This window comes from Astyanax mexicanus, chromosome 2, assembly GCF_023375975.1.
Source record: "Astyanax mexicanus isolate ESR-SI-001 chromosome 2, AstMex3_surface, whole genome shotgun sequence".
In the NCBI taxonomy this organism is placed as follows: Eukaryota; Metazoa; Chordata; class Actinopteri; order Characiformes; family Acestrorhamphidae; genus Astyanax; species Astyanax mexicanus.
In genome coordinates, this window is record NC_064409.1 from 9,172,037 (window position 1) to 9,188,350 (window position 16,314).

The following is a 16,314-nucleotide window of genomic DNA, read 5'->3' on the forward strand; positions in this document are numbered from 1 at the left end:
GTTTTATATTTAGAAATACGCCCATTCTGAATCAAAATCTTTATTCTTCCTCCAGAGTATAAAGAGATCAGACTGACTGAGGGCTGTGAGGGGAATCTGGAGGTGTTCTATAATGGAACATGGGGGAATGTGTGTGAAAATGGGATGAATGAAGAAACAGTTAGTTTAGTCTGTCAGGAGCTGAACTGTGGAAGAACTGGAAGTGAGAGCTGGGCCAAAGCAAGAGTGGAATCAGCTCCTAACTGGTTGGATAATGTGAAATGTAGGAAACATGACTCCACTCTTTTTCACTGTCCTTCTTCTTCCTGGGGACAGAACACATGTAATAGTAACAATGAGGTGGCTCAGATTACATGCTCAGGTATTTTTGTTTATTTCTCAAATGTGTAATTAATTTCTTTGAATGGGAAGTAATATTTAGTAAAAAGTGCATTAAAAATAATAAAAGATAAAAAATATACAAAATAAATATATGAGATGAATTCAACTTAAGAAAAAAAACGAATGTATTTTCTGGTCACAGAAGATGGAAATCCACAAAATACTCATCGAGCATGCTTTCTATCTCCAGACCAGAAAAAATGCTCAAGTAAGTAAAATAACTTTTAACACTTTTTAACTATTGACTGTTTTGTGTGATAAAATACAAAGTTGCTGTTAGCAAAATTAGTCCCGTCATAATGTCAAACTTTGAATCCAGATTACACGTGTGTGTGTGTGTGTGTGTGTGTGTGTACTGCAAGTACGGCAAGTGTGGTTATATATACCATATATGGAGAACAGCATTGGGACAGTCTCTCATCATGCACGGTCTCTTCAAGGGTCTTTTCCTACTGTTGGAGTAACTGTCCCAACTGTGCAGGAAAGTCTTTCTACTAGATTTTGGAGCATTGCTGTTAGGATTTGATTGCATTAAACAACTAAAGCTTAAGTGAGGTCAGGATGATGAATGATCATCACCCCACCTTATCCCCAACTCCCCAGTTTATCAGAAATGTACTAAATGAAGCACCATAATTCCAGAAAACACAGTTCCACAGCTCCACAGCGCAATGTTTGTACATCTTTTGCCCATAACTGGCATTAGATGTGGTGCTAGTAGGTTCATGTTTGTCTTCATGTTTATCTGTAGATCACCTGCCTCTCAAACTGAGGGGAGGAGAGGGAAGCTGTTCTGGATGGCTGGAGGTGTATCATAATGCTGAGTGGGGGTCTGTATGTGGTGATCTGTGGGACATCAGGGATGCTCAGGTGGTCTGCAGGCAGCTGGGTTGTGGGCCGGCGCTGAGTGCTAATAGAAGTGCTGCTGTTGGTTCTGGTGGAGGAACTATCTGGATGAACAGAGTGAAGTGTAAAGGGAATGAGATTCACCTGTGGGACTGTCCTCATTCCCTGAAGATCCACACTGACTGCTCCCACAGCGCTGGAGTCACCTGTGCAGGTCAGAGGAGCTGCCTGTCTCCAATATAAACACTTAACTCATTGTTGAGAATCTGCTGAAAAGCTGAAAAGTACATTAAATTTTATTATTATTTTGTATTTACAGACAGACCCGTACCTACAACTACAACACCCATAACAACAACCACGACCTCCACCACCACAGGTACTCTTCTTGTCTCTTAGGTCATTATTCTAAATGTTGGATGAATAGACTGTTCAGCTCTACACAGTTTCAGTTCTGAGTGTTTTTATTTCCAGTTGTTCAGACAGTGAAGAGAACAGACCCTCCTCCACAAACTCCTCCACCAGCTGTTCCCTACATCTATCCAGTGTCTCTTCTGGTTCTGGGATCTGTGCTCTTCCTGGCCTTAGTGCTTCTGGTTGTGCTGTTTTATCAGAACAGAGTGCTCAGGAGAGGTAGGGAGATTCAGAGATCATCTACAATCCACTTTCTGTATTTTCTCTAATCATCATTAGTCTTTCAATCTGTCTTCAGTCTTCTCTTCTACTGAACTGACTCCATGTTTCTCTCTGTCTCTCTCACAGTGAACTCTAAGAGGAGGAGGAGGAAGACTCTGCCTGAGGACATCTATGAGGAGATCGACCCGAGATACGTCACCACCAGAAATTATTCAACTCAGAGGAGTGAGTGATATATGCTAAAGTTTATTTTGTAAAAGATATTATTATATTTCAAGAAATAAAATAAACACATCACATTCATACAGCTATTACAGCAATTAATATTTATTTATTATTTATTCATTTTAGTGTATTTCTCAGTGTATTAATAATAAGACAGTATCAGGTAAATGAGTGTGAAGTGTGTATTAAATAAAGTGTGCAGTTAGAGTAGATCTACATGTAGTGTAGCTGCTGATTCTGCTGATAAGCATCTATTAGCAGCAGCAGCTAAACTCTATAATTCCTGTACAACTTCCATTTATGGACACACAGAGAAAACCACATAGCTGCAGGTGTTTGTGTGTGTGTGTGTGTGTGTGTGTGTGTGTGTGTGTGTGTGTGAGGGGTGATGTTAAGACAGGAAGATGGAAAGGGAGAACGTGAGAAGGGGGGTTATATAGTAAGACTGTGTGCATGTTTGTGAATGTGTGACTGAATGAGTGAGTGAGGGAGTGAAGGAGGGAGTGAGCTACTGGTTTGATGTACTGGGAGATAAAACAGCCTCGACTGTGGCAGAATAGCACAGCTTCTGATTCTTTAGCCAAACAAGTACACCATTACAGTGTTTCGGCCATAGATACCATAGATGTGAATGAGTGACTAAATAATAGTGGGAAACATGACTGACTGAATAAAAAAGAGAATGAGAAAGAGAATGAGTGAACAACTTTAATATGTGAAAGTTTATGTAACTGATTGAACACATGAATTAGAGAGATGGTGTTTTTCTGATTACTCGGATTTGCACACTCGCATCACTCTCATTTTCCTGTGTCTGCTAAGTGTACAAGGCTGTGGAGTGTTTTCTCAGAAAGAGTGCTCACAAGCACCTCCTATAATCACTTAATGTGCCCCTTACTTTATTTTGCATCAAGACAACCTAGCAGAAATTTTTTTGATGCCCACACAATAATAGCTTTTTTATAAAATAGCAAAAATTGTTTTCTTGTTATTAATAATTTTAACAATTTATTTTAACGATCCTCACTGTCAAAAAAAATATACAAACATACTCAAACAATACTTTCTGAGCCTTCCTGTACAGTGTTTATATACTAGTTCTATACTATTTTGTCAGTCGAACCAGATATATGAATATCAACCTATTCATTCATTTTTTCCCTTATATAATTTTCTACCAATTAGAAAATCTATGTGATTGAATTACATTGCTGATTTCTACCACATTTAGAAAGTCACAGGAACATATTTTAAGCATTTAAAAATCAATAAAAGACATTTTTTTTTTAATGATCTGAATTGCAGCCTGATATAACTGGTGACACATTAGGTTGAGCTATTATATGGAGTTGTGGAATAATGAAAAAAATAGAACACATGTATTTATATTTAAAATAAAATGTGCGAGTGAATGTAGTTACTCAGAGGCTTGTGGGAGGTTCTGTAATCTGAACATGATTTGAGACTGTTCTGATCTCCTCTAACAGAAAGGATACTCTCTGAAGATCAACAATCAGGATATGAGGATGTGGATGAGGAGCTTTTCTCAGGTAAGAGGATCAGTTTTTGATTACATTAGCCTTTTAGAAAATAATAATAATAATAATAATAATAATAATAATAATAATAATAATAATAATAATAATAATAATAAAATATAAAAATAACCATGGAATTTTTTTGGTACATGAACATACATATTTAAACTCATTAAACACGGATCTAAAACAGTCCAATGTAATAATTTTGAGGGACAAACCTATAAAATTAATATTGTGATTAATTAATATTGTTAATATTGTTATTAACAACATATGATATACTGTAATTATACAGTCAATTTTCTTCAAAACTGAGGAGCTCCTCAGACTCAAAGTTTCATGATATTTAACATGTTCTCTACTGTAATTATCTTATTCTGAAGTTATAAAGTGAGCATCAGGCTGGTAGAAGAGCTGCTACTCTTGCTGTTCTTAATGTGCTGGTTTGTTCTGGACCTGTGTTTGAGTGTTGTGTGTGAGTGCCCTCTAGTGGCTGAACTGAGTTATTACCTGTAATCAGCTCATTTAACAGAGATCATAACACTCAGAGACTGCATTCTGAACATGTTTCATTTTATGTATGTATTTATCTATTTATCTATCAATCAATCATCCTGCTTTAAAAGAATTAAAACCAGGATTCAGAGCAGAAAGCAAAAACCTGATATTAAGCTGCTAATGTCACTGACAGTAACTGCTTTAGATGCAGGAGGTCTTGTGTTTAACAGCCCTGGTTTAATACAGGAGCTGCTGCTGCTCTGAAAACCTTTATGATTCAGTGCTGATTTTGATGAAGGTGAACAGGACTGTTCTGATCTCCTCTAACAGGAAGCATCCTCTCTGAAGATCAGCATTCAGGATATGAGGATGTGGATGAGGAGCTTCTCTCAGGTGAGAAAGAGTCTTTTGATCCAGGTTGATTTTATGTGATTTTTCTATATTGTTTGTAGTTCCTTTCTGTTTTAGAATGAAATGATTCTTATACTGTGTCTACTTTATTTATCTGATTAAATTAAATTTCATTTCAACAGGCATCCTTCCTTCATAGTTGCATCCTATTAATAACAGCCTGTTTCCACTGATTTCATGTTTTTTACTTAATTTAAAATTAACTACAATAAAGCTGTTATTTTTGTTTTTTCCCCAAACATAATTAATTGTAATAAAAGATTATGTCGTTTTGTTCTAGAAAAGTCTTTGATTGGAGTAAAGACAGAATATTATGATGATGTCATCACCACTGATCTGATAAGTGAGTTATTTTCTTAATTAATCTCCTGATTTTATCTGTAGTGTACACATTTTATGCTCTGTTTATGAAGACAGTTTAATTTAATTTGATTTAGGTGAAGCAGAAAAGGAGGACACAGCAGAGAGCTATGATGATGTCATCACAGGTGATCTAAAGAGTGTGTTATTAAAGAATCTCCTCACATTAAATAATCCAGTGTTTAATGTTTATCTTTTATAGTTAGATTACATTTTTGTTAAATAAATCTTAATTTAACACAAACAGTGTTGATTTTATTCTAAAATTATTGATTTAACAGTGAGGATTTTTTTTTGCATTGATTTTTTCTTTACATTTAATCTTTATATTAAACTAATCTGCTTATGAAGACTTTCTGCTTTTATTTGATTCAGGTGATGCAGAAAAAGAGGAGTTAGCAGAGAGCTATGATGATGTTATCACTGCTGAGCAGATCCCTGATAGTGAAGCAGGTGTGTTTATATCTTAAAATTACAGATTCAGAATGATGTTGATGCTGAATTTGATTTGTTGTTAGTGAGAACTGCAGCTGACTTACCTGAGATTGAACTGAACTGATCCTGAGTAAATTTCTAAAAACTCTTTTCATCAAAAAAGTGAAATGAATATAGAGACTGTTCTCGAGACCAAGACCAGATTTCAGCAGTGTGTGTAATACCAAACAGCAATGGAGATTCACTATGATCTTACCCAAGTGATTCAGATATCTCAGAATCTGTAAAACCTTTAGTACATAAGCTTAAGTCACTGGAATGGCTCTTCAACACTCCCAAAATCTCACTTCTAGACTTTTATTTTCAGGTTTAATAAGCTTTTGAACTCTTTGTGTTAAATATGGGGGTTTTAAGAGAAAGTTAAACAATTAATTGTTAAATTCTGAGCAATATAGAGTAATAAAGCTAAGCAAAGGTTTTCTAACATGTATTTATAATGTATTTGTGAGGGACCCCCAGGTTTTACACTGTTAGTTTTTTTTTAGTTCATTAGAGGTTAATAAATCACCATGTCAAGTGTTTCTGTCTGAAACACCTAAGAAATACAGCTGTCCAAAAAGTGCATTTATATGTTTTAAATGTCTTTTAAATGTATTTTATTTTAGATGATGCTGCAGAGAATTATGATGATGTCCTCAGTGTTGATCAGAAGTCAGCTGATGTAACAGGTATGTTTATAATGTAACAGTACTGTAATCTCCAGCATGAACACAGTCACTTGTGATACTGATGCTGATTTAATGACATTATCTCTACATTCTGACAGAAGACGTGTCAGATAACTATGATGATGCTGTTCCCACTGAACCAAACTCCACCATTATGACCAGTAAGATTTTATTCATGTAGAGAAATCATTTTAAATGAAGCTTCAACACAGTAAAAATATTAAGTTCCTGGTGTAACGGATCTTCTAATGTTGGTGCAGGGGAAACACCAGTGGACTATGATGATGTCATTACTGCTGAACAGGACGTGGGAGGAGTTAAAGGTGAGGGGCGGAGCTTGTATTCACTGCTACATTACAGACGTGTGGAGGGGTTTAAGTGATTTTATTGACATAAAACATGTTTACTTTACTCACGTCACATGATTACAAATCAGCATCTTCATTATTTTAATGAGGAAAAGTAAAGAAAATGTTTAAAGAAACAGAATTTGAGTTAAACTGGATCTAAAAACCATCTAATACACAAAACAGATCACAGTATTATAATGATGTTTTAATTAATAGTGAGAAAAACCTGATTAAATATGTTGGTTTGTTCTTATATATGTATTTTTTCTGTAAAAGAGAATCTGAGATTTTGAGACTCTTTTATCTCACAGATTATGAAGATGTGAAGGAGGAGCCTCAGACAGAGATGAATCATGTGACTGAGAGACCACACCCACTGTCCTTCCTCAGGAAATTACATTCAAACCTCTTCAGACACAACAAATGATCTGATTATAGATCAAAGTTCATACATGCAAAAATATTTAGTTTATTCAACCTTTTAAAATGTGTTTATTTTTATGTTTTTATCTTTATGAAAACCTTTGTTGCCTTAAAAGCTGCAAAATGAATCATAGTTTAAAACATAGTTTAGTGTTTTCTGTGTTTATGATGGTAAAGTAGAGAAATATGTTTTGGTAAGAAATTAATTAGTTTAAGAGGATCCTCTGTTGATCCTCTGTTGGTGAGAGATAACTTTTTGATCAGTGTTGATTTTTTAAATCAGCAGCTTTTTGTGTTTTTTTTTTATCAAACACTCAAATACAAACTGAAGGATTGATTGGTGATTATCATGTACTTAATATTCTAATTATTTAATTAACTAATCATAAAAATAAGTGCCTGTTGATTTTATTTGCATATTTGTTTATAGTGGTAAAATAAACTAAAAATAAAAGTCTTGCTTTCAAGACTTATCAATGCAATCCTAAAAGAATATGGTACAGTTATGTAAAGGTTCTGTGACATATACTTGACAGTGACTTGAACTTCAGTGAAAAGTGTTTATTTTAAGGATTGTACTTTTTTTTATATATATATAATGCTATTTTCCAATTTTCCATTTTTTCTGTTTTGTTATAAAATGTTCTGATAAAACTAATGTGAATATGTCTAAATAAATATGATAAAAGCATTTTTAATTTTTAAGACTGTAGACCCTTTATTACAAATGAACACATGCAATATTATAAGTTTTAAAGTTATTTTTATTTTGTCTTCACTTCTAAGATTTATCTCCTGTTGTAATGATAAAGCTAAACTTATTAAAATCTGCATAATTTCAGTTTTGCAGTATTAGAGTACTAGACTTCAGGCAGGTTACTAAATCACCTGATCCTGCAGATGATGACAGACCTTTTTCATGATGGTATGTGGTAACCAGTGTTCTCAAGTCTCACGCTTTGAGCGTGTGACACACTCACCTCAGCGAGTTCACACGCTCACACTCCACACATGGTACTTCTCACACATGCCAATCCATCGGCTGTATATTATAATGTACTGTTGTTGAGCCAATCAAAATATAGATCGCTCTGTTGTTAGGCAGACCTAGTTAAAGAGGGAGGAGTTTCAGCCAGAGAGTCAGGCGCAAAGAACTGTCCGATTCGAAAGTTCTGAAACACAGGTCGGTAAACAACTGAAGGAGAACGGCAGCAACCCCCCAACCCCCATATCATTAGAAGCGGACAACAGGCGCATAATACTCCCCTCTGAGTGGCGAAAGACTAGCACTTAGCACGGTTAGTGGCTCATGCTAATATTTCTCTAGGCTCCGTGCTGGGAACTAAACTGAAACTCCTGCACAGCGCTATAAGCGTTATATACAGCTTGCTATATAACTTCAGCAGAGTGGCTTTGCTGATCATTACAGTACAATTTTTGACTGGTAAAATTCATACATAAGGCGCACCAGATTATAAGACGCACTGACCATTTTTGGGGCAAAATTAAAGTTATTATTACAATAAAGCTAATGTTATTTTAATATTTTCCTGCTTTATCAGTTGTTTTCAATGCTGGACCTGGATCACCCACTGCTGTGCAAATGTTAATGGTTTTCTAATCTTAACACTTGATCTTAAGAGGAGGAAGTGCTTGATCATTATCTGATTAGTGTGTTGTGTGCAGGTAAACACTAAAATGTGCAGGGCAGGGGGGCCTCTAGGCCCAGGGTTTGGAGTCACTGCCATAAATAACAGAACACTGCAAAACATTTTATGTTTGTAAAATGATGAAAGTTATTTGCTTCATTTTCATGTCTTAAACTACTGTAGATTTTTATTAGTATCTTCTGTATCTTGGCTCCAGGCAGGCCAGTCTGAATAAAGCAGCTGAAAGAAATTATAGTTGTGCAGCAGATCTAAGGCCCGATGTAAGTACTCTTATAAAGAGTGTTTCAAGGCTTTATTTATGGTTAAATTACATTAAATTAGTCTCACTAATCCATATAATTGGACTCAAACAACAGTGATCTGACTTAAAGTTATATTGTATTTGATTTTATATGTAATATATAGATTGTTAGATTGGTATATATTGTTGTTATTATAACTCAGTAGTTGTACTTTGTATTAAAAAATAATAAACTTTTATTAGTAAAATGATGGCCATCTAGCTTTTTCTTATTTACATCATGCATGCCAAAAATCATGGGACGGTGATGTATCTGGTCCACTGGTACCAGCACAACACACACTAACTGATTACCGCCTGGTCAGTTGCAGTGCAGAGCTGAAAATGACCCATTATATTCAAATAATAGCTGCTCTGTGGTGGTCCTGTGGGGTCCTGACCATTAAAGAACAAAGTGAAAGAAGGATAGTAAAATAAGCAGAGAGGATTTGTTTTTTACTAAACTTAAATGTACAAAGGTTAGGAAGCTTTAGTTATATCAACACAGAAATTTGCACACATTCATGTAATGACCAAATAATCTAGACTGAAAAGGGAAAGTTTGAGCAAGAATGACCTTTGGGAGACTCTACAGTGTCCAGTAACCCGTGTAGCGTATGTTCACAGATCTCATTTTTTCAAAGCTAAATGTACAGAAATCAAAAACCTTTGTTCACATCAACACAGAAATATACACACATATATGTAATAACAATACGATGTAGATTTCAATGTTTCAGCCAGATCTGCTTTCAGGAGGCTATACAGTGCCAATTAACCTATAAAGAATATGTTCAAATGCCTCATTTTTTTGAACAAACTAAGTGTACAAAAGTCAGGATCCTTTGGTCATATCAACACAAAAATCACATACAAACATATAATAACAACCTGATGTTCAGAGCAAAATTTCGGCTAGATTAACCTCTGGAAGACACGTTATTACCCACATCATTCTTTGCATATATCGTTTTTACTAAACTAAGTGGAGCTAAAAGTCAGGATCTTTTGCTCATATCAACAAAGCAATTTACACACATATATTTAATAAAAATACAATGTTGATTTCAAAGTTTCAGCCAGATCTACATCGCCCATTAACCTATAAAGCATATGTACATAGGCCTCACTTTTTAAACAAACTAAATGTACAGAAACCTTTATTCATATCAACACAGAAATTCACACACAAACCACAAAACACCTGGGCTTTAGACACACAACAGCTTCTTGTTCACTGAAAATACAAGTAAAAGTGAGAAAATATTAGGATTTGGCAACCCTGTGCACAGAAACAGCTTGTGGATCAGAAAGGTTAGAGGTCAAAGTTGTGCAAATGGACAAAGATCATAAGTTCATCACTGTAGTGCAGAATAACACAAGCAGCAGTTTTATAGAATTAACTGTATTTATATGAGTACATGCGGTCAGCGGCCCATAGCGCCACCTGCAGTCCTTCAAACATAGATCAACATTCCTGCACTGCACATCCAACATAATGTAGAATCCATTCTAACACTAATTCATTATGTTCTGAAAGACACAGGAGGAGAGATGAGCTACAAGATACATCTCTGTAGATCTGATAGATACATCAGTATCATCAGCAGATCAGTAAAGATAAAGAGACACTTTACAGGCCTGAACATAGACATTGGAAATGCTCTATCTGCCATCTAGTGGAGAATTTGTAGTACTGCAGTTACTGAAACACTGATTCTGTACAGCGTTATTAAGAACTCTTAATAATGTAAAATATGAGTGTTACAATGTATTATTAGAATTAAAAATACTTTTTTATTGGTATGTTTATTATGTATGTAAATTATAGTTTGTTCTCTATTTCTTTATTAATCCTGGTTTTCTTTCACAGTGCTCTCTGCAAAACAAAATCATAAAGAAAGCTACACCTACCTTAATAAAAAAAAAACTTATTCAATTTAGTTTAATGTGTTATAAAGTTTAAAGAGTGATAAATATGTGTTTATTTTATATGAACCCTTACAGTACGACTGTGTGTGTAAATATGTGCTGGGAGAATCTTTATCAGTGTATGGATCAGCTCTCTGCAGGTGCAACATTAAAGCTGTTTTACACTGGAGTGTTTCCTCTCTCTGAATCAGTCTCCTGTACACACACACACACACACACACACACACACACACAGAGAGCTCTAGAGAGAGAGGAGGGGTCGTGTTGATCAGTGCTGACGCCCTTTTGATAAATATGGAGAAATAAAAAATGCCTCCTCTGATTTGTCACTGAAAATGTTTGATGATTTCCTCTCCTCTTTCTAATAAGGTCATAGTGAGTGTGATTGGCGGCTGTGGGGTCTCTTTCTATCTCTCTCTCTTTCTCTCTCTCTCTCTCTCTCTCAGGTTCTTCAGTCTCTCTGGGGGAGTGGAGGTGAAGCTTGTTCTGCTGCTGAGTTGAACGGAGTGTGTGCAGGTCAGAGGGAGATGGACAGCTGTGTGCTTCTCATTATTCTGTCCTCCACAGTTACGCTCATCACAGCTGGTAAGTAAACTCTCACTATAAAATTATCATTGTTCCTCTTTACAAAAATGTGTTCTGTTTAAATGATCTTACTACATTTTTAGTAAATATTGTATTAAAACATAGAATAATGTTACACAAAGATGAAAAGTGGAATATTTTGATATTAGAATGTGATGTTAGGATCTGTATCAGCAGAGAAATCATAAGAAATGTGTCAGCATTAGTGTTAAAGTTGAATTTATATCACAGTTTTAATGAAGAAATGTCAGAGATCAGTTTATCATTTTTAGAAAAGCGGCCTATTTCATCATCACAAGGTAAAAACTCACATTTCTGATTTAAATTGAAATAAATTCATCAGTGAAAACAGTAAATGTCATCAACATGAGATTATCCTTAACCCAAAACTCAAAATACTACAGATTAAAGTCCGTCTGACCGATTTTCCTGAAAGTGTTTCTTTACGTCAGTTATTTTTACAGTTCTTTAGAGTAAAGTCAGATTTATTCTTTACTCAAAAACATACAGCAGTATTTCCATTAATAATCTTATGTGTTAATCCATTTTACATACAATAAAATAATAAAGATGCCGCGTAATATGAATTGTGAACTTATCTGCTGATGTTGAAACATTACAGAAATATACAGCATGCATTCTAAACATCTGTCTGATGCTGATCAATATTTTAAATCATTGATCTGCTGATTTCAATCTATTTTACAAAGGATTGAACAGTAAGTGGAGAAATTAACGCAGTGCTGTTTAATATGTTGTTTAACTACTTTTTTGGGCAATTCTAAACAAAGTTTTCTCAACAATACTGAATATACTCTCTCTCTCTTTCTCTCTCTCTCTGTTGTACAGACAGTGTGAGGTTGGTGGATGGTGAGAGTCGCTGTGTTGGGAGAGTGGAGGTTCTTCATGATGATCAGTGGGGAACAGTGTGTGGTGATTACTGGGATTTGACAGATGCTGGAGTGGTGTGTAGAGAGCTGGGCTGTGGAAAGGCTGTAAATGCACCAAAATATGGTCATTTTGGACAAGGATCAGGACAAATCTGGATGGATGATGTGCGCTGTAATGGATCAGAGTCTACACTGAAGAAATGTAGATCAAATGGATGGGGTAAACATAACTGTGATCATAGGTATGATGCTGGAGTTATCTGTTCAGGTAAACTGCACTCAGCCATCACGTCCTGAATAACAGTCTGTCCAGATATTACCAGTACCACTACACCAGCTTCATTTTAATGAATATTTTAAGTGTTATTAGTTTTGATTTTATAAACTGAATCTTTTAAATTGGTTCTTCGATGATAGTATGTGATTGAATGTATACTAAAGAACAGAGAGTAAATTATAAAGATTAGTCTAATTAGTAAAACTGTTGTGTTCACTAATTCAATTGTTCCTATTAAAAACAGCAGACTGGCTAGCACTCCTCCAAGTGCATTTCCTTCACTTTTTTCAACACAAGTTCCTCCTCTGAATTGCAAAAATGATTATAAACATAAAATAAATAATAAATAGTAGCAGCCATTTCTCTGGGTGTGTCCAATTGTAGTCCTTCTACGAAAAACATTAATTCTCATAATACTTAATTTTTTTGTCTAAAAACGTCTTGAGCAAATACAGTAAATATATTAAACAAACTAAATAGTGCTAAAACAAGTGAATAATCATCTATAATCAACAATAAAATACAGAAATATTTTATCTTATAGTTAAATATTTCAAAACTGAATTGGTTGAATTTTGTGCAGTGTAATGAATAGTGTTTATTTTATATTATGTAACTGTGTTTAGCATAACATTTCTTTATATAATTAATCCAATACAATACTATTTATTAGATCGTTTATTTATAATTATTGAAGACCAAAAAGCTTGCTTAAGATGCTCATACACATAAAATGTTTCTAATAAATGAATTGCACTTATTTTATTGCATTATTTAGATTTTAAATAAAGATAAAAAACAAATGCCAACATGATTAAACCAACATTTCTCCAAAAAAAACACAAATCACACTTGGAAATTTATTTAAAGCATCTAGATAAACAGCTTTAAACATCATAATATCTGAGTATTTCAGTCTTCTTTAGCTGCAGTCCAGACTATGACTCTCAACTATAGTTCAGAGTTGAAGTACGAAAAGTAAAAAACTAAATTTGACATTATAGCTTTATAGATAACGCCAGTCTATTAGAGTTAAAGCACTGGTTTCTTAGAGAACCTTAAAGCACATCTGTGTAAGTATGGATTCACTCTGCACGTTAATCACTGTGAATTAAATCACTTCACTCATAGATGTATGAGAGTTTATTAACATGCTGCTGCTGTTTAGGTCTGTCTACTCAGGAATAAATCAGGAGCTTATCTAGATGATCAGTTTTCTCTAAGCCTGACTGTAATAAACATGCAGGAATCAGTTCTGTGATCAGTTCCTCAGATCAGAACTGCTTTCTGAATAAAAGTGACAGTTTACAATAAAACAGCAGCAGCTCCAAACATGCAGAGCTGCAGGAAATTCTGAGTCTCTGTGAATCTAAGCTGATGAAGAGTCTAATACAGCAGCTTCTTATGATCTAGACTGAATCTTGTGGAAAAGCCTGAACACGTCTTGTGTTTTCATGATACTTTTACACTTTCAACACTCCTGTAACCATGTGGGATCTTACAATAACCATCTAGCAAGATCCTAGCAACCACCTGTGACACAGTAGAGACCATAGAGCAGCCACCTCACAACCTAGCACAGTCTAGCAGCTGGCAGACATGACATACCAACTGGTCACCAACACCTTATCAATCATCTAAGAGTCACAAGGCACAGAACAGTAACAGCTTACCAAACAGCATAGTGACCACAAAAAACAGCATAGCAGACATGTAGAAAATTACAAAGCAACCAGTTAGTACATCAAAGCAACCAAGTAGCAGTCATCTGGACCACATTATACTGCTTAGCAACAGCATGCTGGGATGCCTTGCGCCACATTTTCTTTTTAAATTCCATTTGTAATTCAGTGAAATCTTTTCTAACATGTTATTCCCAGGCTAAGCTTTATTTCAAACAACTCTACCAATGTGTTTCTCTATATCTGCTCTTCTGCTGTACACAGTTTAAATATAATTCAAATACACACACAGGTCAGCCTTCTAGACTTGCTGATGGTTTCCACCTGTGCTCTGGAAGAGTCGAGGTGTATGTGAAGACTTGGGAAACAGTTTGTGATGCTGACTTTGACCAGGAAGATGCAAAAGTTTTGTGTCGAGAGCTGGGCTGTGGTTCTCCTGTGGAGGTTCTGGGAGCAGCTGCTTTTGGTAGAGGGGAGGGTCATGTGTGGTCAGAGGAGCTTCAGTGTAGAGGAAACGAATCTCAGATTCACTTCTGCCCAAAATCACCTTCACTCAAACGCAACTGCTCCCATGATAATGATGTGGGACTGGTCTGTTCTGGTACAGTAAAAATATTTAAACTCTCTTTAAAAAAAGTTATTTGAAGCTTCAATAAACAAAAAAAGTTCACTATGATCATTCCTATAATATGATGTTTCATTCAGGTCACACTCAGGCTTGGCTGATGAACGGCTCAGACTCCTGTTCTGGTCGAGTGGAGCTCCAGTACCTCAGTGAGTGGGGTACAGTGTGTGATGTAAGCTGGGATATGAGAGCTGCCAGTGTCCTCTGTGCTCAGCTGAAGTGTGGGAGTGCTGTGGCTGTGTTGGGGTCAGACTGGTTTGGGGAGGGGAGTGGCCGGATCTGGGCTGATGTGTTTGATTGTCAGGGGAATGAAACACACCTGTCAAAATGTCCCATTTCATCATGGAGTCGAACTGCATGCGCTCATATACAGGACGTTGGACTTATCTGCAGTGGTGAGATCCCCAATTTGTACGCTGCGTCTTTGAGTCACATACTCCACTATAGTATAGGGCAGAGTAAATCTAAAACTGTTTATAAAATGAATTATACATTAGTTAAGTCATCGTGTCCCTCTTCAGGTTCTTCTCTGGCGTCTCATGAGGGTGCAGTGAGATTGTCTGGGGGGATGGAGTGTGAGGGGGAGGTGGAGGTGTTCTTCAGGCAGGACTGGAGGAGAGTTCTGCTGGACTCCTGGAGTCAGTCTGAGTCCTCTGTGGTCTGCAGACAGCTGGGCTGTGGTTCTGTACTCAACATCTCCAGCTCCTCTTCATCCAGTCCTGAACACAGCTACATGAATGTGACAGGTTTCAACTTCTCTGGGAGTGAAGCTCATCTGAGGAACTGCAGCAGCTCACAAGCAGTTAACTGCAGCTCCACAGAACAGCTCTACATCACCTGCTCTGGTAAAAAATATTCTGAATCGGAATCAAAATATATATAGCTATTATTGTTTTATATTATCATTATTCTTACAGTCAGGAGCTTGAAGTTATTTGAAAAATTATTTTTAGTCTTAGAACTTTTATTTGCTCTGTGAAAAATGTGTTTGTGTGTGTGTGTGTGTGTGTGTGTGTGTGAGTGTAGGTAAGTTTAACCGGGTCCACAGCTCCATCAGGCTGGTTGGTTCTGGGGAAGGCTGTGCAGGAAGGCTGGAGGTTTTCCACAATGGATCGTGGGGGACAGTGAGTGATGAATTGTGGGATATTGATGATGCGCAGGTGGTCTGCAGACAGCTGCAGTGTGGAGTGGCCCTCAGTGCTCCAGTACCAGCCCGGTTTGGATCTGGAACTGGACCCATATGGCTGAATGAGGTGGAGTGTGAGGGGAACGAGGCGTCTCTGTGGAACTGCAGATATCAGCTGTGTGGAGAGGATGAATGTGGACACAAGGATGATGTAGGAGTCGTCTGCTCAGGTAACGTGTTCAGAATACTAGATATAGTTGAAAATGATTCATATTCATACTGAAATCTGTTATAAAGTTGCTTACAGCATATTTTAAACTTCATCAATAGTATTTATACAGTGGTCATTTTAAATATTATAAATAACTTTATATTTAAACCTTTAAATTTAAACCGTACATGACTATTCATTT

At 36.0% G+C, this 16,314-nt stretch overlaps 1 protein-coding gene across 1 annotated transcript in view; it reads left to right on the top strand.

Annotated features, from left to right (window-relative positions):
* LOC111188555 (antigen WC1.1-like) overlaps positions 1–16,314 on the top strand; it is a 29,359-nt gene that overhangs the window by 5,136 nt on the left and 7,909 nt on the right. Inside the window, exons 7-25 of the mRNA XM_049474217.1 lie at positions 56–361; positions 524–589; positions 1,133–1,441; positions 1,547–1,606; positions 1,702–1,860; positions 1,990–2,088; positions 3,576–3,638; positions 4,458–4,520; positions 4,819–4,881; positions 4,976–5,038; positions 5,274–5,351; positions 5,999–6,061; positions 6,160–6,222; positions 6,322–6,384; positions 6,723–6,835; positions 14,349–14,751; positions 14,856–15,170; positions 15,297–15,620; positions 15,802–16,131. Of these exons, the coding sequence (XP_049330174.1) occupies positions 56–361; positions 524–589; positions 1,133–1,441; positions 1,547–1,606; positions 1,702–1,860; positions 1,990–2,088; positions 3,576–3,638; positions 4,458–4,520; positions 4,819–4,881; positions 4,976–5,038; positions 5,274–5,351; positions 5,999–6,061; positions 6,160–6,222; positions 6,322–6,384; positions 6,723–6,835; positions 14,349–14,751; positions 14,856–15,170; positions 15,297–15,620; positions 15,802–16,131 (3,003 nt within the window). The remainder of the gene's footprint in view (positions 1–55; positions 362–523; positions 590–1,132; positions 1,442–1,546; positions 1,607–1,701; positions 1,861–1,989; positions 2,089–3,575; positions 3,639–4,457; positions 4,521–4,818; positions 4,882–4,975; positions 5,039–5,273; positions 5,352–5,998; positions 6,062–6,159; positions 6,223–6,321; positions 6,385–6,722; positions 6,836–14,348; positions 14,752–14,855; positions 15,171–15,296; positions 15,621–15,801; positions 16,132–16,314) is intronic.